This window comes from Hetaerina americana, unplaced genomic scaffold, assembly GCF_022747635.1.
Source record: "Hetaerina americana unplaced genomic scaffold, ioHetAmer1.1.p SCAF_10, whole genome shotgun sequence".
Lineage (NCBI taxonomy): Eukaryota > Metazoa > Arthropoda > Insecta > Odonata > Calopterygidae > Hetaerina > Hetaerina americana.
The window spans coordinates 6309992-6337087 of record NW_027286070.1 but is presented as its reverse complement, the minus strand read 5'-3'; the positions used below and the strand labels follow the sequence as shown (position 1 = coordinate 6337087).

Sequence of the window (27096 nt, the reverse complement as noted above, 5' to 3'; positions counted from 1 at the left end):
CTAAGCCGAAGCCATTTTGAATGTCAGGTGTAACAAGGTCATTCGCGTTACAGGTCAAATTATTTTTTAAAAATTGAAATTATTTATTTTGTACATTCTGTGGATTCCATCGATTCCTGGCTGTGTAATGCAAAGTGCCAGAAAATTCTAGCTGTACAGACGAAGATTTTTCAAAAGAACTTGATCATAAATGAAGAATTGAGTAAATAATAATGTTAGTTGCTTTAATGAACATTGGTGTTATGCTGGTACATATCCTTCCATTGAAGTAAATGTCACTTTCACTTTTTTTCGATTTTTAGTGGAATTAGCGTTTCAGCGATGGACGCAAAGAAATATTGCTTGAAATGGAACAACTATTCAGACAATATATTAACTTCGTTGGAAAATTTATGGGGTGATGAAGATTTTGTTGACGTAACAATTGCTTGTGATGGGCAAAGTTTAAAAGCACATAAGGTAGTTTTGTCAGCATGCAGTTCTTACATGAAGAGGTTATTAAAGGTTAGTGACTTTAAAAAGTGAAAAATGACAGTTTCGTCTAACAGATGTATTTTCCGTAAGCTTCTATTGTCGGTTGACTTTTCAGGAGAATCCATGTCAACATCCAATTATCATTCTCAAAGATGTTGGCCTTCCGGAGCTGAAAGCTTTGATGAATTTTATGTACAATGGTCACGTTATGGTCGAGGAAGATCAGATACCTATACTTCTTCACACAGCAGAGATGCTTGAGATACATGGACTGTCGGATGTCACCAAGCACAACAAAGGGAAGGTAAAGATAATGCGTGTTTTATATGGTCATGCATTTAATACAGCCATGCATTTAATACAGCCATGCATTTAATACGTAATAGCTTTTGAGTTTTGATCAAATAATTGCTTTTAATTGGAATATCTCTAGCCAATTGTGGCCTAATTTTGACATTAGCAATCTTCATTTGTGCGCCACTTGCATTAAAAATACAAGGTTTGTGTAGTCGAAGCATTCTACTTGAAGGCGGGTTGTCATTTTTCCAGGGGAATCTGTTTTCACAAATTTTGGAATTCCTCCACCTTTGTAATCAACCAGTTCACCGAATGTTCGTATCAACTCACAAAAAATGTGTTAAATATAATCGCCTCGATACTTAGCTCAATGCCCCGTTGTTTGCAAGAAGTTCACGTGGTTATTTATTAGATATGAAGGCGTACTTAACTCTCTGGTTTGTCCAGGGCGAACATTATTTATTTTACGCTGTTTGATAATACAATTTTTCATTACATCAATGTGTTAATTACCTGTGCATTGGGAAAACCACAAGTTCGTAATTCTGGAAAATGTCTCTCTCCCTCGTTCTTCGCAATTTCGCTCATTTACTGGTGTCACTCGTCCACTTATTTGGTCCTCCCTTATATAGATTACTGTTTATGCACTTATTTATGTTTTGTAAGCTTTCAGTGCATCAATATCTTTTAGTGATTGCTTGTGGGTTATTGTAATTGATGAGATGAGCACCAGAGTTGTGTACCCCGTTTAAGGTGGATAAGGGATCTCATTTTATTATATCCTGAAGGCTTTTTGCTAATCATAAGGTTCTCCTTTTCCATTTAATCAGTATCAAGAAGGGGAAACGTAAGAATGTTCATCCCCATATTCGTCAGAAGAAATGCATGATAAGGGCTCCCGATCTAATTATATATTGTATACTGGTGTAAAAATATTTTTAGTGATTATGTGAAATCCTGGCACCGAAGTTCGTGGTGATGCATGGTGAATACTCAGCTTGTAGCTTTTTCTAATTTGTTTATTTTTGTGCAATGAGCTGAGTTGCGTGCTTAGCATGAAGTATAGTCAACTGCCACATGTGGAACTAGCTAGTGACTGACAAGAATATACTAAGTGTTAAATAGGTCCAAAGGAAGACCTTTATTTTGTGTCCTTATTTGTATGCTAAAACCGTAAAAACATTTACCCTCAGGGGGAAGGGAAGAGAAATGGTGGAGACATGTCCGACTCAGGTAACCCCTCAAAGAAGAAGCGGCCCATACCAATGCTCCAATCCATACTGACCAATTCCTCTCAGGGAATGTCTCAAGATGGCAAGCACTGCGATGACCCAGAGCAGGATGGCTCGGAAGGTCAGGGGGAGAATTCATCATCCTCGTCCTCCTCCTCATTGGGGCAGGAGAGGCAGAATGGAGAAGAGAGGGGAGGTGGTGAGGTGGGCGATATGGGAGAGATGCGCAAGGCTATGTCGTCGTCACAGGTGAAGGAGGAGCTGCAGGAGGGTGAAGAGGAGGGGGAGGAGGGCGAGGAGGAAGGGGAGGAGGAGGAGAGGGAAGATGAGGAGGGGGAGGAGGAGGATGAGGGCATGGATGATGATGATGTGGATGATGGGGGCGATGGGTATGGGGAGGAGGACCATGTCATGGAGGACAACCAGTCAGGGGGACCCCCTCCCCTCGAGCCCCTCATGTCTGCTGTTGCACGGCTCAAGGAGTCTTCAGCTGGCCATACCAAAGGTGAGGACCCTCTCTTCTGCTCCACTTGATGGCAGGATTAATTAGTGTAGGCATTGGATTAGAACCAGAGTGTTTGGTCCTGGCTTGGCCAGATACTGATGGAGCCCTGTCCCGAAATTTATCATTTGCCCCAGAATTCAACCAATAATGGAATCAGCATTAGTATATGCAAAGATAGCAAAGTAAATTGGATAATCTGTGGCTCTCTTTGTTATTCTACTTATCACCAATGGGCATAAGCAAGTATGTTCCAAGTGAAGTGTAAGTTTTTTATAATTCATTTAAATACTAATCTAAGGGTTATGGACTCAATTGGACATTTTTCTTAATCCAAAGAAATGCAGGAAATGCTGGAAGCAGTCTGGAATGTCATGGGGTTTCTGCTGGTTTTGCCTCAATATACATTAAGTGGGTAGTTGGGCATGAAAAATTCCAGAAAGTACTAGTACTAATAATAGTATGTTGGTAAAATTGAATTTAAGTCAAAATATAATAAACATTACCTTTAATGTGGTGATTAAACTAAAGTGGTAAAAGCCAGTTTTAGGTAGAGAGAAAAAATGATCTTGGAGATGATTGAGCTCAAGTCATAAAATCTGTTGTGAGACACTTCTAGGCTAATACTTTGGTGGTAAGGTCAGTCTCAGTTGTACCACATTTATGTGGTGGTAACATATTTCAACTAGTTTTCTTCCTTATTTCAAATAAAATTATCTTCAAAACTTTGGCTGTATATGGATGGACCTCTTTCGAAAAATATGGAACTTATGCTTTTTAAGTTTACCTTAATTATATGTAGTTTTTCAGCAGTCTGCTGATCCTCATAGGTTTCAACTCCTTGTCAGGTGGCTGAATCAAGGTTGAATGAGTTTTTCTACAAGAAGTAGGATCACCAAGTTGATCGCTCTACTGCTGACACAGTGCATAATGATGTGTAGTCTGGTTTCGTTTATACAGATGGCTGCCCTTAATAAAATTTTTTCTGCAATTTTCGGATATTCATGCAGTGATGTACTTAGCTTAGCAGTATCATCAAGTGTAAATGAGAGATTTGACCATCTAGAAATGAGATGTCTGGAATTGGGCAGAACCACCTGTGTTAGCCTTTGTTCAATGAAATTGTTGTTGAGTATCCCATGCTATGGAAAATGGATTTTTGGGTTGACTTGTTTTCTATGCTCAGGTTATAGGCTTGATTCCCGGTACATTTAAGGTAACAAAAGATTTTAAGATATAGTGTTCCAATCTGTTCTCTTGCTTTGATGAAGCCAAGAGGAGTATCCTTGGTCAGACGCAGGCATGGTGACTGGACTTTTTATTTTTCTTTTACCCGTCCTCACTCTCCTTATTTCATCATTTTTAAATGCCTGTTTTGAATGAAATGACTAATGACCTCAGCAGATGTTTACTTCCCAAAAAAAACTGACTACTACCATGTGAGTTTCATGCCTGAATGCATGTGAGAGATCAGTTACCAGATGCCACCAAAGAAGTCTTAAATTGTTAGATAACCCTTGTTAGATTATCTCCAAAATGATAGGTAGTTACTCTTTATGCATAAAATATAGTGATCATTGTAATTAATGATGAAACAGAATGTGACAAAAATGAAAACTTGGAAAATTTTGAGCCTTTTGGTGAGTTGTGATTAGACATCTTACAAAATCTCACATTTAAAGTTGGGTTCTCCTAAAATAAAGAGTGAAACAATAATGGGATACACAAGCCTGCCCTTCAGTGATTTATTTTTGCGGAAAATTTATTATAGTGGAAAGAAAGATCTTGGAGATCTTAGGTGGGCCATTCTTAGATTAGTAAGTTCTGTAGCTTCAACACATTTTATTTGTTTAATATGTTAAGCTTAGTTTAATGTTAAGAAGTTATCCATAATTTGATTTATTATATTAGTAATTTTGAAGTGTATAAGGTGGCTTTTGATGGATTCTTTTAATGTTGAGTTTTTGCCAGTTCTGGTTAATTCCGTGCATATTGGGTAATTCTTTTAAATTATTAAATTACCATACATTATTAAATTGTATATTATGGATGGCAGAAGGATGTTGAAAACATATGCATTCCTCCTTACCATCAGTTGAGTTTTGTCAGGAAATCCATTCACGTCAACACTTAATAGTTCCTTGAGATTGGTAGGTGTTGTGTTGTGACTGCAAGTGAGAATACTTCTCCAGCTTCAGTATTTGGAATAGTTTTGTTGTTTCAAACTTAAAACTATATTGTAAATTATAAAAACTGTGTACATAGCAAAGAGTCGGTATCAGGTGCTTCCTCCCTTCAGAGGAAAAGTTAAAAGCTTTATGGCAAAGCAAACATACTTTGGGCAAGAGTGATATTAACTCCAGATAAAGCTAAAATTTGGTCAGTTAATTGCCTCCTATTTAGTCCTTGAAGGTATGTGCGATAATAAATAGCCTATTTTGTTCTAAGTTGCCAAATCTGGTGGCTGTTTGATGAAAATGGCAAGAAATTTCTATAATGTCAGAAAGAGTGCACTAAGGTGTGTGCAAGGAGACATTATAAATATGCCAATGTGTGCAAAATATCTTATGTAATCATTATCAAGGAAGGAATTTCATTGTTCTTGATGACAGACCAATTGCAGAGATTTGCTTCCTTCTTTGCCGGAAGAAATATATTTTAGGGATTCTGAGTGCCCTGTGAGTAAGAAGAATGGCAAATTTTATATAAGTTACCCGATATTATCAAAACCCAATGCTTGGGTATCACATGTAGGAAGCAGTATATCACTGAGTTACATCCTTAGAATTAAATGTAGAGTGTTGTGGTGGAAGTCGGTAGTAATTGTATGATCAAAATTAGTTTTATGAAATGATTTATGATAGAAAATTACTTGAGGCACCCTTAGAATTTTGTTAGGCTACCCAAATAAAATGTCATTATTTTGTCACAATAAAATCACATTTTGGCACAGTGGGGTTAATCCATGCTATCACTCGATCCTGTTTGACCTATTTGGCATATCCAATATATTATGGAAAATAGATCCAATATGATAAATGGAAAGAAAAGATTAAATTTATATATGTCTGCACAATGCATAGATATAATTTAACCTACCTAAAATGATGCCTTATAAGCAGCAATATTCCCAATCCCCAGAACTTCCTCATAGAGGCAATAGCAAAATCTATTGCTTAAGATGTGACACCAACTGCATATAATGCTAATTTTTCCCATCCTGTGTGTGTCAACAACCCATTTTAGTCATTTGTGTGCTCACCTCAGTGGGCAAGTGTTAGGTAAAAAATAACTCTGTTATCTGCAACCCTGTACCTTCAACCTTCTCTCACCATCCCTGCAGCATCTTATATTCTGTATTCTTCATTATTCACTATTTTTGGCTATCTCTTGAAATGGTGTCATGGTTGTGTACAAAATTTGCATTGTGAAGTTACGAAAAAAGGCTCTTTATGGCTCCAAAAGCTTCTTGGTCTCCTAAGACCTCTCTCAGGAACATTTCACCCATCCTCCAGGTACATATGACTACAATTAAAAAAAAGACATTGAGGCAATGCAGAATTTTCAGGTATTAGCAGGGAAAAAATAAAGCATGGAAGTGTGGAACATCCTAGCTGAATGATCCCAATTAAGAAAAATCTGATAATCTTGCTCACTGTTGGCCAATCACCAGGGAAAAACAGCAGAGCTTGCATTTTTTGAAATTATTTTAGAGACTAGTTCAACAGGCAAATAATGGATGTATAGTTTGAAAATAATCATTATGATTTGGCCCTCAGGCAAATCCTCAAAGACTAAATCCATTAATAATGAAATGCGTAAACTATATTAAGCTGCTTTGCTGATTCAAGCTAGAGACTCACATATTTCCTTAAAAGTTGTTGAATTCAGAGAAGAAAGAATTTTATCTAGCAGTGTTGAAAATTGTTGTGGGGAAAAAGTTGACTTGAGACTAGTTGGTTGTGAACTTGTGTGAAAACACAAATGGGAAAGGCAAATTGAGACCTTGGATCATAAGAAAGTTGGATAAATTAGTCTTTGGGGATTAATGATGCAGAAATGTATATTGTTCTCTCTAAAAATGATAACAAGTCCACAATTCTATCAGTGTTAACACAACTATACATACTCGCCTAATATTCACTGATATTAATTTGAATTTGGGAAAAAACCTCGGAAACTCCATATTTGGGGTCTCTTCTAAGTAAAAATTAAAGCACATGTTAAAAATTAATGAGAACCTGAGAGTGCTTAAAAATCTATACTAATATCTGTTTATGAAAAGTGCACAAATGAGCATGGCATTAATTTCATCACAAGTTATTGCTACATGAACATTAAGGTGCATTACATAACATAATCACCTTCAAAGAAAACGTTGATGATAGGTTCGTAGAATTCCATAATTTATTAGTGTTACATAAAGCTTCCATGGCATTGTATTAATTTAAAGGTCATTTTCAACTTTTTGTGTTTTAATTTTCATATATCGATTTGTTTGAATACCAAATAACAATGATGAAAAGTGTACCATTTGGTATTTTTGAGGCAGCATCTTTCATTTAGCATCCATTAACCTTATGCTCCAATAATCTGGTTCCCATATCAGTGTGCGGTCAACAAACTGTGAAGCATTAAAAAAATGTGGGTGGGACAAACCTGGGAGTGAATTCATGAAAAAAACTGAAATTTTAGGAAGTTAATTTTATTCTGGAAAGTGCATGTTAGGCCATAGTAGAAAAAATGACTTGCATATCTTCTACTTTTGAATCTGATGTACATTGTAACCTCGCTTAACGAGCATAATTCATTCCGGAAACTCACTTGTTAAACAAAACACTCGTTAAGCAAAACAATTGATCCCGTATAAATTTATGTAAAATATTGTATGTTCCATGCTGGAAAAGATTAATTATGTATCAGGTTCGTCAAAGAAAATCACGTACTCATTTTTTAGGATCATGAATCATCTTCATCTTTTCTTCGAATGTGGATTGAACTAACTTGGATGCAGATTCAATTTCCTGAAAACAAATCGCATTTAGCGTGCTCTTAGGGTCTTGACACTCAATTAAAGGCTTGTGTGAAATTTATGAATGGCAAACAAGCAGCTGTTTAATTTTCAAATCGCTGATTGCATTGGCACAAAATGGCAGCACTAGATGGTCTTGCGTAGGCTTGCAGCTGAGCATTGCGTTCTACTCTGCTGTTGAGTAAGTTCACATCGGCATCTTTTTCCAGGAGTGATGATTTCGTCACAATTAAAAACCAAATGTAACTGGTAATCCTTAAGAACCATGAGCTTCTTGAAGTTGTCGATAAAGTTTTCTGTGGCCTTCATGCTGTATCTTACAATGCTGTGGATGCAGGTTCTTCTCTTAAACTTCTTGAATAACCCGCGGCTTCCTTCAAATACTTGTTCTTTGGCTATTGATGATCCTGGCATCATCTTAATGGGGTCAGCAAAAATCACTTATACTTTCTCTCAAATGATGGTCTCATTAATAGCATCGTTTACAATTGCTTGTTTTTGTTCCCCATAAGAAGCAACCTTTCAATATCTTTGAGAATATGTAACTGTTTTGTTAATATCTTGTCACTTCCTTTAAAGGAATCTGGCTCCTTAATCTTGTCCTTGTCGATAGTGCAAACTGCTGATGTAGACCAATTGTATATGCGTGCTATATCAGCCGCACTCACATTTCATTCTATCTTTTCAATGATTTTACTTTCCATTTTTGCGTTTATTTTTATTCTATCATGGCTGTCTTCTTGTGACTTTATCTCCTGTGACATTTTTGCATTTCATTAAACTTTACACAAAAAATCACAAAGAATTTGTCTAGACAAAAGTTTGGAAAAATGTGTAATCACTGAGAGGTTCTCTGTTTGACATTGGAATTTTTATTTTTCCCATCAAATTCCAAAAGACTATTTTTATTGATTATCTATCTATCAATCTATGACACTGGGGAAAATTCTGAAATAGTTGTATACATAAATTTAGCTGGGTTGATTGGATCAGGTGTGTCAGGGAAAAGAGCTCTTAAAAATGGTCGCACGAAACCTTGATTAAGTAACTTTTGTCCTTGAGATATAGGATAGGATCAGAAACCATCTAACTCCTGGCCGGACAAAATATCATATATTAGCCTACCTCCAATAGCCCCTAATGGTATACTGAAAAGAGGAGCCAATGGAGACCAAAGGATATGTGAATTGATAGCATAATTGAGGCGATAGCAGCAATGATTTAGTCTAATTCCAAGTGTGTATTTTTCCAGTAACATATTGCCCTTTTGGGAGGATTGCTTAATTGATTGGATGTAAAAACTCAAAAAGTATAAGAGTTAGGAATAATTTTTATTTTTTTATTATCAGCAGTAATCTACTGCATTAGGTGGGTTATTAATGGTTTTAAGTAAGGTATTAACTCCCTAAAAATGATCCAGTATATCTACTATTTCCCTAAAGAAAATGCTGCATGCTTTTAATGCTCAATAATACACACCCTAATATTTTGAAAAATGTTTCAGAAAAAGATACTGTTAATATGCGGATAATTGTCATTCAGTCTTTGACATGTGTGTGTATATTCCCTGCCAAGGTTTTTTTGGTGTGCCAATGTAGGATTAAATTCCACCAAGAATTATTGTTGCGTAATCTAGGCATTTATTGGTAATGTCACTGATTGTTTTAGGTGAAAATTATGAGCCTCCCACTCCAAACAAAGTGATGCTTCCTCCCCTAGGATCCCACAACACATCTGAAATAGGTAAGGAAGTATGCATTGTGTAGATCTCCTCACTAAATTGAACATATTTATCGGACAGTAGTTTACTACTCACATATCTCCTATGTGGATTTAAACTTTTATTACTTGAGAATGCAACGTTTGAATTCAATTCTGCATTGAAGTATTGTTTAGAAATGCATGTATTTCAAAATGATAATTATGAAGAGGCATGACTGTTGATAGTTATATCTTCACTCACCATACATAGGGAGTATTTTCAGATCAATAAAAAGTGTTATTTAAGTGAAAAATCTTCTCCCCTTTGAATATTCGAATGCTTTCAAAGGTAGATAAAATTCCTTTTTTGTAATATTTTTAACATCTTCTCTTAATGTGTAGTGAAGTGCCGTTTACCTCATGCATGCATGCTGTATTTCTTTGCTTTGAATCTATTATGGATGTAACTTTTGTCAATTTTCTGCATTCGTTATATTCTTTTTCTCTGTTCCTTATATCTGAATAATTGAGCTTCATTATTTGTCCATACAGACCTTGTATGTAAAATATAGAATGTTGACATGTATGGCTATATGACCAGTTAACAGTTTCATCGTACACTCCTGCTTCATAGCACATTACATATCATTTGGTTGGGTTTTGTAAATAGGAGTTACGGGAAATATACCAGAAATATGCTTTTCCATCAGTTAATTTGGGCATTTTATCTTAGATTGAGTTCTTTTTATCTGAAGGGAGCCTTGCGGTACTCTAAAATTAAAGTTGGTGCTAATGTAAGGAGAACTACCTTTCTTTGTATTATTTACAAACTATTATCAGAAATTCAAACAAGTCATGTCCAAGAAATGCCTAAAACTTTAGTGTGGAATTTTGATTTGCGATGACAAGCAGTTTTATACGCATTCATCCACACTCAATCATATTGAGGTATAAGTGACTCCTCTATCGATACCTAATTTCCCTAGTTTGCAAAATATGTTGTGAACTAAGTTAGTAGCAGATGCAGCTTCAAGAGATTCTCTGGTATAGAAAATTTATTATGATCGAAATCACTTGCAACCGGTACACATTATTTAACTCTATCATCACCTTGTCAGCCTGTAAAAGACTGCAATTCTAAGTGCATTTGGGAACAAACTATTACACGGTACATATACATAGTAATGGAGGCATTTTGTGATTGATAACAAATGAACTTCCAGCACCAGAAGACAATGTAAGCTTGTACATCAAAGGGACTAAAATGTGATAATTGAAATTACTTAGATACTTAAAAACAGGCATTATAATTCATTACATTGTTTTCATAATGTGTAAGAAAGCAGTATTCAGCATGAAAGAGGAGGATAATGTGTGCTACCTGTGCGGGAGTTAGAAAGTGACTGAAAAGAGCCAATTATACCGCAATATTATCTATCAATGAGATATAGGTGCACACTATTCTTTGTCTGAGGGGCATGGGTTATGCAAAAGTGTGCAACAAATCAGCACTATTAAATAGTGAAATCCTTGAATGAACAAGAAGGCGCCAACGTACTATTTGTTATCTGACATTGTTACTCCCAGGATCAAAAAAATGCAAAGAAGAAAGGTACGAAGAAATACCTCATAGAGTACACCACGAGTTACAAGGAAACTTCATGGCAAGCATATTCGTCATGCTGAGTCAAGTAGTCATCTATCTGATGGCTTGTTCATGTGCTCTGTCAAGTGGGTGCTGTAGTGCTTGTTGTGTTGTGCTATTCATTTTCAAAATCTGCCATTGGGTGCATCCAACATTGTCATCACAATTTTCTTATGTTAAATGTGTCATTGGTCAGCTATTAAGCAAGTGTAGTCTTTTTTAACATATTTCATTTGCACTAATGCCTATGGTTTTGGAAATTAATGTTTTTCAAATTGTATCTTAAAAAAACTCCAGGATTGAAAAAAAAATTCTTAAGACACATTCCTCTATGTATGCAATTTGAGAATAGCTGCTTTCAATCTAAAGAAGATTAAGTCCTCATTCCAAATGTTATGCTGCATTTGATTTATTGAAGGGAAACATGGCCTCACTTCTTTTTCTCTCATACCTGGCAAACTATGGCAAAAAGAGAGCTCTCCAGTATTTTTAGGAATGTGAGGGAGTTTGATGGGAAACCATTAAGGATGGAAAAAATGTTCCTGGGCTGCATAGGATGCATATTCAAAATGGAGAAGGGATTATATTGGGAGATTGTTGTACTGTAGAGAGTTAATAAAGTTGATGAAGGTTGGAGGTGCCCTGGGGAGGAGTGAAAGAAAAAATAGCTTGTGCTCGTGTTGGTGACAAGTTTTGCATCTCATGCAATTATAAGGAGCCATTGGATTTTGCAAATTGGTGGAAATTTAGTTGAAGAATGCCTGCTACGTCAGTAGGCTGTTTGAAAATGACAGAGGGACATTTGGTGTAACATTTTGTCATTATACAGGATAAGGAAAATAGATTAGAAGTTGGATTTAGGGGTTTAGCAGACACGGGCAAATGGAACCTTAAACATGCAGAACACTGAATCTTTGTTAGTGTCAGTGGACGATCATAGCCCTCATTAGTCTGGAAGAGCTAGCGATTGCATGCCTGAGGGTAGGGCGGTGTGACCTGACACACTTATACCTCTTCATGGAAAAAAAACACTGACCTCGCTCAAAGAGTGATGCCTGCTTCTTATGGTGAACTATATCTTGACCCAATGTGACAAATATCAGAGGGAATGAGATATTTTTAAAAAAAGTGGTGTTTTGAGTAATATTTTAAAGGATGACCCAACTCCTTTAACAGAGTTCTAAACTTTTTAAGGGAAACTTGCCTATTAGGAAAAATATAGTTATGATATCCTTTTTTTAAGGCTATTGGTTTTAAATGTTCATGTATTTATTTATCTATTTATCAATAGGGTTTTGAGGTTATCAATCATTTGGCAGTGGTGCAAAATGACTTTAACTGTCAATGCACCCCAAACATAACTGCTACTTCATCATTTTTTATTATGTTTTAATAGAAGAGCTTCTATGATAATTCTCAAGTTGCACCAAGGCTTTTGTTTATGAATTGCTAATGCATTTTTGCTCATGTTCTTAAATGCAGGTTCACTCAAAATGACAAATGGATTAAGATGGTGAGGTGGCTAATGTACTGGTTTCGCACCCTGGAGGTCGAATTCCAGGGGGGGGATGTAGGAATTTATACACTGTCCGTTACATGGGTCGTCCAATTGTGGGTGACCCCTTACCACCTGCTGTTAATAGTAGGCTAGTACTGAGGCTGGGATTCCCTCCGCCCTTACTCCATTTCCTGAACATCTGAACTCCACCAAATTATCCCAACCCATCCATAATGGTGCAAGTGACATCAGATGTCCTCAAGTTCCTCTTCATAATGACTACAATACAATTGGAAGTACGAATGGTTGATTGTTGCCACTCTGAGTATATGTGGAGGGATCTGATCTTATTGATGAATATCGAGTGAATAATAATGAGGAATGATGAAACTTAATTTGTACTATTTATTGGAAGCCTTAATTGGTGTTTATGACTCCTTTTGACTTGCATTACCAAGGTTATGTAACTGTATAACCAGCCTCGTGAATCATAGAACAAGCATTAGGAATGAACAAAGTTTTGAAATACCAGAAAGAGTTATTCTTAGGGATTACTGTTTCTACATTTTTTAAAATTTTACTGAAATATGAAATGATTATTTGATTATTAATTTTTCCCTGCTGCATGCTATTAAGCATATAAGTAGAGATTTGTAGAAATTAATGTGAATTCGTGTTAATAATTTGTTATTAGTTAGTGCAATAATGTTGTGAGCATTACATACTCCTCAAAATTAATGCCTGAGTGCATAAATAAATATTCTTACCCATCTGAATTGTAGAACGATTGAGGAAAATGGACGAGACCCTGTCTCATGGGGATGTGCTGATCATCGGAGAAACCCACATAACACCCACCAAATGTCCACCTAGGCAGTTAAAAGGTGTTTCGAACTTGAAACAGGTGAGTTTCATATGCTTTACATAGCTTTTGAGTTTATTGGAGAAAGATGAGTCGTCATACCTTATAAAAGTTTTTGTTACTTGGCTACAACCTACTGCAAATTTCAATTAAGGTCAGGAACAACTTCTACAAAGGTGTCTGCTGTTAAAATTCTTGTACTTGACCCAATAAATATTCTCAGAATTTATCTGAATCCTTTTCCCAATGTTTTAGCAGCCCCTTCAACATATCTGTGAGCAAAGAGTTTACCATGATTCACTTCTTTATCTTTCACTTTGTAGAAAATTGCTGTGCTATAATTCCTACACCTAGCCTTTATTATATTAATTTTCCGGTTGCAGACCCTTTTAAGTTAGGTGCCATAATTTTAAAGTATAATGTTTGTGAGTTCTTACATTTTTTTTAATTGTTACAGTTGGAAGGTGTGTGGTATTAAACATACTTTGCTACTCAAAAGCAATTTATCCTTGGTAACTGAAGTGTTGAAGCCTCTTAAGAAAGTTCTATCATTTATCCAGGGTTTTTTGTACTTTCCCATATTTTACTTTACAATTGCATTTATTTTCAATTTCAGGACTTCCAAAGTCATCCACAGAATGATATTTCAGTTAAACCTGTAGGAAATCATTATGGAATGGACATGAATTATCGAATGGACATGCAAAGGAAAATGGAAACTGAAAGACTTAGAATTAAATCCATTGACAGATTAAAACCAGAAGCAGGTATGATAAGATATTTTGTTTATTGAATATATTTCTAACGAGTAAAAATTTTTTGGTTGGTAATGTCTTAAATAAACATGAACTTTTAAAAACTTTGCCATTTTAGCTAGTGGTGCGAATAGCAGGAAAAGTACAGTAAATATTTTAAAAAATCAGGCCTAAAAACATGTTTTTTCATGGTAAACATGGTAAATTAAGTCATAGCTTTGACATAAAGAAAACAATCTTATTTGTCTGATATCACTTCCTTCTTCAGTCCTTCATACACACCGAAGACGCTTCTTCTCCTCCCTTAATACTTAAACATGGAACCCTCTGCTCCATGGTAAAGGTTTCTTTAATCATTTCTCTACTTCTATTTAGCATAGCTGTCATCATACCCTTTCCTGCAGGGTCTTCATTCACAATTCTCCTAATGTCCCTACTTCTATGCCCTCTGTCCTCCAAAATACTGGCTGAATACATGGACTACTACCTGCTCTAGTTTGTACCCCCCTATTAAATAATTTCTAAGTCATCCTATTTCATGAGGATCACATTACGTGTTTTCCTGGGGTAACTCTTATCCCATCTTCTCATATTGATCCTCAAAAACATTAGATGATCACTGTATTCCCATTGTTGTCTAACTAATTGTTAACTGCATTTCATCACCAGTTGTTAAAATGTCATCATCAAAAAGTACCATCCAAATTGGTTCACTACTCCATCAATGGCTGTCATGTTCTGATCTTTTAAATTAACCATTTAAAGCAAATGGATCTAACCAATTATTTCAACGTTTTGGAGCATTCTTTAGTCCATACTGCTTAAGTTTTCAACAGTTTAGTATTATGCATTAATTATAAATGTAGTTTCTTTATTACTACTATTACCTAATGTACGAGGGTCATCCGGAAAGTAGTACCCGTTCGTGAAATAAAGACACAAAAGTAAATATTAACAAACATAAAAAATTTTATTTGAAAGAGGATACTTTAAACTACTTCTCAACATAATCTCCAAGCAAATTAAGGCATTTGTCATAACGTGTGACAAGTTTCTGTATTCCTGCTGCATAGTCCTTCGCCGCCAGCTCATTGAGATACGCGAGGGACCCATCTTGCACAAATTTTTGCATAATGCAGATGGTGTTTAACAATTTCATGAACAATTGTTCGAGAAACATTGGGAAAATGCTCACAGATGTCATCAATTGTGACGCGCCGATCGTTCCTCACGAATTCGTCAACTGAGCTCACCAGTTGGTCTGTAATGACAGACGGTCTCCCCGAACGCTCATCGTCGTGTGTGTTCCCCCTCCCCATGTTGAAGTTGCGACACCACCGCCGAACAGACGACTCGTCCATTACATTGTCTCCATACACCTCCTTTAATTGGCGATGAATATCACATGGGCGAACGTTTCTTGCATTGAGGAATTTAATCACTGCCCTCACTTCACAACTGGCGGCGTTCTCAATTTTTTTAAACATTGTAAACAATCACAGAAACAACACAGGCAATGCTAGCGTCACGCAACTTGGCTCAGAGAAGGCAGACAAGCCACTGAAGCTATCTGACCTCGTCCAGCGGCTACTCGCGTCGTCAGCACTTCATGCGGCACGAACGGGTACTACTTTCCGGATGACCCTCGTACATTTTTAAACTGATAATAAATACTGTAGATTCAGCAGCTCCTATTTCTTTGGCCTCTATCCACGCTAAAACTAGCTTTTCCTTTTTTAGTTGATCGGGTTATAATTCTAATGCATCGGAACTTATATTTCTTCGAGCAATGAAATTTCTCCGAACACTTGCCCCATGCAACATTCCGTCATAGCATCTTGCTGGGTATTAGTATGAAGATGTCATGCCTAGGTTTTCCTTAAAATTGGTAAAAATAGACTGCAAAAACTACTAGAAATACAAATTACATAAGGTTGACCCTTTGTTCCATAGTGAAGGCTTATTTGAATCTGACTGAGCCAGCCATTATTAGTATCATCTTGCTTATTACCATTATAAACAAAAAATATAATTTTGAATAATTTGTGGAAAATTCCAAAATAAACTGAAGAATAGTGATAGTTGCCTTTTTTAAAAGAACCATGAATAGCAATGAAGTTGAAATCATTCATCAAGTATTTGCCACCCTGATTCACTAGCATTTAAGTCTGACTTCAATGATATTATGTTTGTATGAGAAGTATGTATATATTATATTTATATAATATAAGGCATGTATACCTGGATAATAAAGCAGAACCCACGAACTTAGTTATTATCCAGGTATACATGCCACCGAGCAACCATAAGGAAGAAGAGGTCGATAGGATATACGATCAGTTAGAGGACATGATTGCATGTGTTCCTGCAGGGAAACATTTGATAGTGATGGGGGATTGGAATGCGACAGTAGGCGAAGGAAGAGATGGTGATGAGGTGGGGGACTACGGTTTAGGCACGAGGAATGACCGCGGGGAGAAAGCAGTTGAGTTCTGCAGGAGACAGGGCTTAGTTATCACCAACACTTGGTTCAGACACCACAAAAGACGCAGGTATACATGGAAAATGCCAGGTGACTCGGGAAGATATCAGCTAGATTATATCCTGGTTAGACACAGGTTTAGGAACAGTGTGATAAATTCCCACAGCTTCCCGGGAGCGGATGCGGACTCAGACCACAATTTAGTTGTTATGAAATGTAGCGTACGTTTTAAAAAGATAAGGCAGGGGCGGCGAATTAGAAAATGGAATGTAGAAGCATTAAATGGGTTGAAAAGAAAGGAATACAAACAGGCGGTAGAGAAAATCATGGAGGACGGTAAAGAGCTAAGTACTATTGAAGAAAAATGGGAATGTATCAAAAAAGGGTTGTCTAAAGCGGCAAAAGACACTATTGGAACAGTTAACGCTAAAAGGACTCGTAAACCATGGATCACGGATGAGATGATTACAAAAATGGATGAGCGGCGAAAATGGAAGAATATAAATACAGAATTAGGCAAAATGAAGTACAAAGAATTGAACAATAAATTGAGGCGGGCAACAAATAAAGCAAAGGAAGCATGGTGGAAGACGCAGTGCGAGGATATGGAAAGTCTGCAGAGGAAGGGGGAAATCGGTGCGCTTTACAGCATAGTTAAATCTTTATCGGGAAGTAAGAAAGGGAGATCAACGATAGCAGTTAGAGATAAGGCCGGTAAGGTAATAGTTGACGCAGGAAAGATCCAAGAGAGATGGAAGGAATATGTAGAAGAACTGTATAGTAAAGAGCTTAGACCAACAAAGTTAGACATTGAAAAGGAACATGACGTAGAGGAAGATAGCTTAGGTCGAGGCATACTAGACAATGAGATAGAAAGGGCATTAAGGGAGATGAAACTAAATAAGGCCGTGGGGGTAGATAACATTCCCGTGGAACTTTTGAAATGCTTGGGAAAATGTGGGAGGAAGAGGCTATATGGGCTGATCCGTAGTATTTATGAGGAGGGAATCTGGCCGGAAGACTTTGTGAGATCAGTTTTAGTTCCTATTCCGAAAAAGGTAAAGGCCACGTCATGTGAGGACTATAGGACAATTAGTTTGATATCCCACGCAGCTAAGGTTGTTCTCAGGATCATAAACAAAAGGATAGAGAGTAGGGCAAATGATTACTTAGGGGATGATCAGTTTGGGTTTAGGAAGGGGAGAGGTACGCGTGAGGCCATTGCAGTAATGAGATTATTAATCGAGAGGAATATAGAACACAACCAGGAGGTATTTGCCTGTTTCGTAGATTTCGAAAAAGCGTTTGATAGAGTAAATTGGGAAAAACTAATGAGTATATTGCAGAAAATAGGAATAGATTGGAGGGAAAGGAGGCTAATCCGCAACCTGTACATGTCTCAGACTGCTCAGGTGAGGGTGGGAAACGGGGAGTCAGGATGGGCAGTGTTAGGAAGGGGTGTAAGGCAGGGTTGCCCATTATCACCGTTGCTGTTCAACCTGTACGCAGAAGAAATGATCAAAGAGGCATGGGAAGAACTCGAGGTAGGAATGAAAGTGGGCGGGGAATTCGTAAAATCAGTTAGGTTTGCTGATGACCAAGCTATAGTTGGTCAGTCAGCCAAGGGGCTGCAAGCATTGCTGAGTGAATTGGAAATTCAGTGCGACAGGTATGGGATGAGAATCAATATTAAGAAAACAAAGGTTATGCGATTTTCTAGAAAGAAAAAGGCCAAGCTTAACATTAAAATAGGAGGGCAAAAGCTAGAGCAGGTAGAACAGTTTACGTATCTCGGTAGTGTTTTGGACCAACACGGTCAAAGTAGTAGGGACGTAAGGAGAAGAATTGCGCTAGGCAAAGAGGCTTTCACAAGGAGGAGGGAGTTGATGACAGGGACTTTGAGTAAGGATGTTAAGAAAAGACTCGTAAAAACTTTGATATGGAGCGTAGCTATGTACGGAGCGGAAACGTGGTCATTGAAGCAGGAGGATAGACGTAGGTTGGAGGCTTTTGAAATGTGGGTGTGGAGAAGAATGGAGAAGGTGAAATGGACAGAGAAGAAAACAAATGAGGAAGTACTTGGTATGGTGGGCGAAGAGAGGGGTTTGTTGGGAGCAATCCTATGGAGGCAGGAAAAGTGGATGAAGGGGGTGTTGACCGGCAGTGGGATGTTGAAGACTGTGATAGAGGGTAGAATGTTGGGCAAAAGAGGAAAGGGAAGGAACAGGATAGGGATGCTGGACGGGATGAAGGGAGGAAGGAAGTACTCAGTGATGAAGAGGGACTTGATATAGAGTAGGATGATTGATTTTGTGTTTTGTTAGGAGTAATAAAATATTTGTTTGGTAGTTGTGTCCGTCCAAAAACCTACCTTAACCGGTAGATTACTTAAAAAAAAAAAAAAAATGAGAAGTACATTTTAAAATATGAATTGTTAATCAAAAGGATGGACCAATTCAAACATGTTATTAACATTTATGTATAAAATGTTCTATTCTTTAATCAGCATACAGTGACCCAATGGTCAATATGCGGCATTCAGCCCCATATCCAAACAACCCCCCAATGCCAAACAACATGCCCCAGCAAGTGCAGCAAGGAGATTACTCCATGATGAGCCATCACTATCATGATGGTGACCACATGTTGGCTAGTCACCAGGTATGCTCCATTAAAATGGTTTTCTTATGCTTAGCATTCAATATCAAAGTGCCAGAGTGAGAAATCGCCTGTGATGCTATTTCTCACACCAGATTAAACAGATTTGGGTTGCACAAACATTTAATATACTATGTATATTTTTTAAACTTATATTTTTTTAATTTGTGGTTGAATTTATGCTGTATGTTTAAAATACTCCAGTCATGCTAATTTATTATTCAGTATTTGTAAGTATTAAGTTTGAAAATGTATTGAAATGTGCGAAGAGGGCTGTTCAGTAAATAATCTTCAACTATATTTTTTACAAATGTACCTTTAATCATCTTCCAAATTTTGATAGTCCTCAAAAGTAGTCCTCATTGGATTCGGTTCACTTTTTTTATTATATGTCCTTCAACCAGTTTTTGATACATCATTCAAAATAACTGCAGAAAGATGTTTCCTTTCAGGATTAAAATAATGTTTCCAAGTTTCATGTGCCGAAATAACTTTTGAAAGAAACTACTTTACTTTCCTGGACAAGGCACATACTAGTTAAAAGTTTGCCCAAATTTTTTAGGGGCGTGAAATAGGTAGATACTGGGCTAAAAATATGGGGGAATGATACATGTATAGACTGGAAATAGATGACTGCACCATGTGGTGCAGAGGGTTGATTTTAGCAGCTGCTAGGGTGCAAAGTATTTTCCTTATGTAAAATAGCATAATTTAGTGTACATTATGTAATTGTGCTAACTTGTGTGGTTAACACCCATTGCAATGATGCCTGCTTGGATATTTCAATTCATTGTTTTTAAAAATGTTTACATATTGTGTAAAAATGAAGTCTTTCCACTATTTTTACTTCAGTAACTTTGGTTTTACTGCAATTTAATAATTTTTTTAGTTGCTCCTTAAATTAAATCAAAACATGTATTTTCAAATATTTGTAAAAAATATATAAATTTTAACAGATTTTGCAAACATATTAATTTTTTCATTTTCAGTTAATATTAGTTTTTATGAATCTCTAAAAGACATTAATTCAAAGTATGAAAGCAATAGGATAAGATTTGATTAAGTTGGTATTAATATTTTTGAGAAATGAAAAATATTTTTAAATTCATGGAATTTTTGATAAAAAAATTTCCCCCAATTTAGACTTCAGAATTGTTCTCCGCAACGTAATCTTACCAAAGTTCAAATCAATCCGAACAGTATGTGTTTACGTTTATAATGTAATAAACAAGGTTTAGCTTGAAGCTAATGTGGGAGGAAGAGTTTAAATGAACTAATTTGTGGAATTTATCGGAGGAATCTGGCTGGTAGATTTTGTTAGATCAGTGTTAGTTTCTATTTCAAAAAAAATAAAGGTTTCATCATGTGAGGACTACAGAACATAAAGTTTGATTTTGCATGCAGTCAAAGAATTGCAGGATCATCAAGAGGATGGAGAGCAGGGCAAATGATTACTTATGGGATAATCAGCTTGGGTTCAGGAAGGGAAGGCATGCATGATGCCATTGCAGTAATGAGATCAATAATAGGGTGGAACTTATTGAGAGCCATGTAGAATATAATTAGGTCGTATTTGCCTGTTTTGTAGATTTTGAAAAGGATTTTGATCGAGTGGATTGGGAAAAACTAATGAAAATATTGCAAAAAAATAGAAGTAGATTGGAGGAGTAGGGGACTTCAACCGCAATCTGTACATGTCTCAGACTGCTCAGGTATGAGTGTGGGATGGAGAGTCCGAACGGGCAGTGTTTGGAAGAGGAATAAGGCAGGGTTGTCCATTATCACCTGTGCTGTTCAATGTATATCTGGAGGAAATGGGAAAGAGGTATGGGAAGAATTGGAGATGGGAATGAAAGATGGTGAGGAATTCACAAAATCAGTTAGGTTGCGGAGGATCAAGTTTTAGTTTTCAGTTAGTCAACGGTTTGCAAACATTGCGGAACACATTGGAATTTCAGTGCGACAGATATGGAATGAGGATAAATATAAACTAAATAAGGGTTGTGAGGTTTTTGAGAAAGTGAAAGGCTAAGTTAAACATTAAAAAAGTAGGGCAAAAAGTGTGTAGTGTAGGTTGAACAGTTAACGTTTGCCGAAAGTGTTTTGGACCAAATCGGTCAAAGTAGTACGGAGGAGAAGAATTGCATTTGGTAAAGAAGCTTTCACAGGGAGGAGGGAATGATGACAAGGATGTTGAATTAGGATGTTAAGAAAAGGCTCGTCCAAACGATGATATGGAGTGTAGTTATGTACGGTGCAGAAACATGATCATTGAAGCAGGATGATAGGCATAGGTTGGAATGTGGGTGTGGAGAAGGTGAAGTGGACAGAAAGGAAAACAAAAAAAGTGCTAGATATGGTGAGAAAGGAGAGGGGATTGTTGGGAGAAATCATAAGGGCACAGGAAAAATTGAGGCAGAGGGTTTTGATTGGCCATGGAATACTGGAGAATAGTGTGAATGATGTCAGGCAAGTGAGGAAGGGGCCAGAATAGGGGATTGGGATTTTGGATGGAATGAAGGGAGGAAGGAAGTATTCAAAGATGAAGAGGGGCTTGTTGTGGAGAAGGCTATTGGGGTTGTGTTTTGTTAGGATAAACAGCCGAGGATTATTCGATAAGTTTGTGTCCATCCAAAACCTACCTTGACTGGTAGTTAACAAAATAACGATCACATTTTCCTCGTTCGGGATCACTGTGCAGGGGTTAGCAGGAAGAAGTAACTTATCTCAATCTTACCCCAAAAATGTTTACTTTATTGAGGCAAGATTGAGACTTCAGAGTCAGTTCTATCACCTAGCCCCTAGACAATACAATCAAAACAATTACAAGCATCCATGCCCTTGGTGTAGGAAAATCTATCGCAACAGGAATCAAACCCATGACTTCTGGATTGGCAGGTGTGATCATTACTGTGTCACTACTGGGGCCGACATAATTTAGTGTTGTTGGTTGCGCACACTTGGACACAGAAGGCTTTGGACCATACAATTATAAAATTTAACATTTGCAGTCAAATTGTATTAGTAAAAATGTATAATGACCCCTTATTGAACAGCGCTCATATTTCAGAACTTTTGTCAAGGATTATTTATTTTCATTTTTATGTGCCATCATTTGCTTTGTGATTCTATTCTAGTGTTTTAACCAGGTGATAGTAATAAGTGAGGTATTTCTCCTGAAAATCAGCTTCACTGGTTCAGTTATTTTGTTTCCAGTAATTATCATTCAAATAATTTTGACAAAATTAACGTCGTAAATTATAATTTGATTTAAAATGTACTAAGATTATTATCAATGTAAACTGATTTGTTGGTACACTGGAGAATTATGTTTGGCTTGTTATTTTGGTAATCAGGAGGGGCATAAGCCAGTTATTCCCCTGAGAGATATAACTAGCTCCAATGAGTGAATTTCAATCACCATTGATGTTAAATATTTCTTTCCATATCTGGAGAACATTGTCATAACCTGCAATACTGACCATCTGATTGAAACTGATATTTAGTTTTTATGAGTGATTAGTAGAGCATTAAAGCTACAATACTTATGGTTATTTGGGTCGGTAGCGTCCCACCCACCAGCGATTTGATTATGGGGCTAGCCAACTCTTTTATCCAGGAGCCACTGTTTGTGCCTCTTGGAATTGTAAAGGTTATTGTTGGTTCAGATGGAATGGAAGTTGTGAAGAATAAGGTTGATGGTAGTGGTGGGCTTGACTTGTAGAAGTCACACACCCCAATCCAGCAAGATTGTAAGAAAAGTGTAGTGGATCTTATAATGGAAGCCGGGAGTCATCTGCTTAGTCATATAAATCATAACATGTATTGAAATTGATTAAATGAAGATGGAATGTTTCAGAGGTTGATGAAGTAATTTTTTTCCCTGTCTCATTAGCAGGATGGAGGAGTGGGTATGGCAGATGTTAGTGGTATGCCTGGAGTAGGTGTACCCAACCTCCCTCCAGAGCTGCATCTTAAGATGTTAACATGCCCTGATTTTAAAAAGTACACAAACATGCTTCTAGTGGCAGTATTTGGTCGTGATGTGTTGGCCAGCCACTGTCTTAATGGAAGCAAAGGAAGTTCAAAACCACGCCTGGATCGAGATAAAGTTACTCGAGTTATTGGTGAGTGTCACCATTTAGATGTATGGTATTTCAATTATGTTTAAGTTCCAGTTGAGATGGAATTTCATAAGTGTTCATTAAAAAAATTTAGAAAAAGGAGCAGTTATTTAAGCAGTGCCAGGTAGAAGTGTGACGAAGAGGATTGTAAGCAGTTGGTGATGTGCCATTTCCAATAGTGGTTTAGTCCATAGCTTTGGTTCTTGTTTCTGGCTGTGACGGCTATGATGAGTGAATGTAGTGACTCGTTTGTCACTAATCCTTGGAGCATACTGGAGAGCTTGCCTCTCCAAACTCAGGCTTGAAGGATTAGACAAAAGGTCTTCTCCCTCATTTAGAATATTGGATGCAAGGGAAAGAACTTAATGATCAGATCCTATTCATTTGGACTCATAAAGTTTCTGAATTCCGTATCTCTCAGCTTTTTTTAATTAATTACATGTACGTATACTGAATCTTTTTAGGACCATAAACAAATTACCAAGAAACCCTAAAACAAACATATCATATTGAGGAGTTCAACATGCTTTTCCTTAATTTCACTCACTTTTTGTTTTGTGCATTAAAGTCATGATAATGCATTTGTATGCATTTCCTGCAGAAGTACATTTTCTGCAGAACAAATAATGTACAAAATGTTCATTTCAACGCTATTTACATAAGCCTTACTTACCGGAAAATATGCCAACAGCAATAATGAGGTGCCAGGGATACCAAGCACAAAATTAGGATAAAGATAATAAAAATTCCAGTTTAAAAAGAATTTTGTTCCAATTTTTTTTAGAAAGATATGCAAAACCATTTGTAGATGAAGAAAGGTTAGCTCTATTACCAAATGAGCCCCATGGCCATAGATTAGTTATTTTATGTTTTAATTATCAAAAGTAAATCATTCTGCATGGAGCAGTTTTATTTCTCTAATGATCTAGTCACTTATGATTTCAAACTCTGGGCTTTTTTGTCGAAGTTTTTATTTTCCACACATCTCAGTGACAAGAAAATGCCTTTTAAAACTTTACAATATCTAGCTGGAGTGAAGTTGATGCAGAATTTGTGCCATGAATTCAGTTGGTGGCACATTATATGAATAGTAGTTATGTGCTAAAATTGGTGGATGTAGTTTTCAAGCAGCATTAAATAAAACATCATAATTATATTGTAGAAGATTTTAAATATTAGAAAAACATAACTGCCATTTGCCATTAGCTTAGTACATCTACACTCCTAAGGCCAGTAAAGCAAAATGAATATGATAACCCCTAAGGCCACACCTTCTGTAGAAACAATTGGGAAGAAAGGGAAATATGACAGAGATAAATTTAGACAGTGAAATTATAATATCAAAAGAGACATCATGGATGCAAACAGTCTCATGAGTCAGAGGAATGCACTCACCCAGGTGTTTAATGGGGCTTTTATTCCCATGGCGAGGACCCATCAGGAGTACTAATCTACTACGGTCAAATATGAGGGAGGCCACGTTGGAGACATGCACGCAGTCACTCTGATTTGTGGCCTCAATGGAACCTTGTGGGTTCACTGTGGGTCACAAATCTGCAGGGGGGAATGTGTGCATTTTTGTTTTTCATTATTTTAAGTTTAATATCTCAAGCATCACATATTATCCTTTGATGTAAAGCATTTAAATACTTTCACTATCTCTATTTCAGCAACTGTGATGCAGAAGTTTGATGTCCCTGCTAGTACAGTCCGTGAAGCCATCCGTGTAAAGCTCAACAATGAGGACAAGCTGAAGAAGCGAGCCAGGAGAGCAACGCTGGCCATGCTACCACAGTAAATGGTTGTTTGCTGTGCAGAGCACGTGCTGCGATTGGAATTAGACAGCTGATTGATATACACACACAATTATATATAAATATATACACATACATATATATTTGGTGAACTATTCTGAATTATTCAGTGCATATTTTTACATGTGGGAGCCATATGAGTTCTTTTTTATGTCCCTAAAAAGCCTCCTAGGTATATATCTTTTTGGTCCTTTTTAGGTTGTTACATAATTTTCAAGACCAATATAATTATATTTAGCTTACTTTGTATTTATTTGGAAACTTCCTCCATGTAAATAGCACAGTATTGACCTTGGGTAGAAGTCAGCTTATAGATGTTACATGAAGTTTTTAAATAATTATTTTAGAAACTTTTTCATATCTAGATTAAATTAGTCAATAAAGTCTTTCATAATAAGGCTATGTACTAATTAGGCTTTTAGCATATTTATTTGACATATCATAGCCATTTTTGGTTTGTTCATATTGATAAGGCATATCCATAATGATGTATGCTATTTGATCTAAAATATATTTATAGTAAATTATTAAATTTTAATAAGATCAAATGAGTAATACATTTCAGAAAAATATTGTAGATATATCATTTAGATCATATAGTTGTCAGAATATCAGTGATGACAAAATAGTATTTTAAACATTTTCTCAAAATTTCATAAATCCTCCTCTCATACTGGGAGCGCAAAAATTAACCTTGTGTCATTGTTCACTGTTAACTTTGGGAGAACAAAGGCATTTATTGTTAATTTAAATGTTTTTCTCTCACACATCCATATTTCAATGAGCTACCATGTTTGTTAAATTCATGTTATCATTGTAGATTATGTTCTGATTTTAGTTGAAAGTATTTACACACTGTGCTGAACTCTTGACCAAATCCCATTTGGTCTGGCTAGGAAGCTTAAGCATTTTCAGTTTTGCTTCAAGGTTTGCAACGCAGGATTAAAATATTTACCCATTATGTTAATTTTCATCATAAACCACAAAAGTCCTCCTTTAATTAATTATTCAAACATATTTATTCAATTTCTAAACTGAAATATTTGTGGTTCATAATCTTGACTTTCAGAACATGTTCCCTCATCAATCAGGTACTAAAATGGCTTGTTTGTATAATATCAAAAACATCTTTTTGAAGGCTTATGAATGTCTCTCTTAACATTTAATAGCCAGTAAGTATTCAATTATCACTAAGGTACTGGCTATCTTTGGGAAAAAGAAAAGGCCATGAGGATATTTGCATTGGTATTCATTATTCATGGAAAATTAATCATTCATACTCCCATCACTTTAAATAAAAAGAAATTACAAATATTTGGTGGTGGCAAAGCATTGTTTTGTGTGAAAAGAAATTTATTTTGTATTAATATGTAAAATTTTATTAACATAGAGGTTGTGAGCATTAGGATTCAAGAACATTTTATAAAATACTGCTAAAAGAAGCAGGTAGAATGTACAAATGCTACATAATTGTACTATTTTGCATCCAAGAGACTTGGTATGCAACCTCCAATCTTATTCTGCTCTTATAGATCTGATAATATTTGTCCTAAAGCATCATTATTATTACTGCAAAGAATGCAATAAGTCTCATGGAAAGCAAGTTGAAGTGCTTGTGTGTCCCAATACAAATATATATATTCAAAATGAGACTTTGGTACAAAATAGAGACAAATAATAGGTTTCAGTTAAATGGGTGTGAAATAAGTTTTGCATGGGTGTTATTTATAATAATTTAATTTCTCACATTTTATATATTTATTGAGGTCAAGGCCACACAGACCAACTTTCTTTTTTATATATATGGTTGTATGTGTACATATATGAATAACTTTTTTGTCACGTCTATACCATTGATATTGAGAAATATGTTTAAGGGGGCATCTAAGGTGTCATTTCAGGGCACAATACATAATACAAAGATTTCAGAATTGCCTGTGACTTAAGTGTTGTAAAAATTACTAATTTTCAGCTGCTCCTTTTTTATATAACACAAAGACATATGTTACTTGTACAGATT

At 36.2% G+C, this 27096-nt stretch overlaps 2 protein-coding genes across 3 annotated transcripts; both read left to right on the top strand.

Moving 5' to 3' along the window:
* Positions 1–62: 62 nt before the first annotated feature.
* LOC139700206 (longitudinals lacking protein-like) lies at positions 63–2353 on the top strand. The gene is made up of 5 exons (XM_071598796.1): positions 63–214; positions 303–504; positions 590–778; positions 1965–2274; positions 2349–2353. The coding sequence occupies exons 2-5, from the start codon at positions 322–324 to the stop codon at positions 2351–2353; spliced, it is 687 nt and encodes a 228-aa protein (XP_071454897.1). The 5' UTR covers positions 63–214; positions 303–321.
* insv (insensitive) lies at positions 2350–25544 on the top strand. Of its 2 annotated transcripts, XM_071596869.1 has the most exons (7): positions 2350–2508; positions 9206–9280; positions 13164–13285; positions 13860–14010; positions 18987–19141; positions 23034–23265; positions 24933–25544. In XM_071596869.1, the coding sequence occupies exons 1-7, from the start codon at positions 2358–2360 to the stop codon at positions 25058–25060; spliced, it is 1014 nt and encodes a 337-aa protein (XP_071452970.1). In that variant the 5' UTR covers positions 2350–2357; the 3' UTR covers positions 25061–25544. The 2 variants fall into 2 exon arrangements, with proteins under 2 accessions (XP_071452970.1, XP_071452978.1); XM_071596877.1 differs by lacking the exon at positions 9206–9280.
* The last annotated feature ends 1552 nt before the right edge of the window (positions 25545–27096 follow it).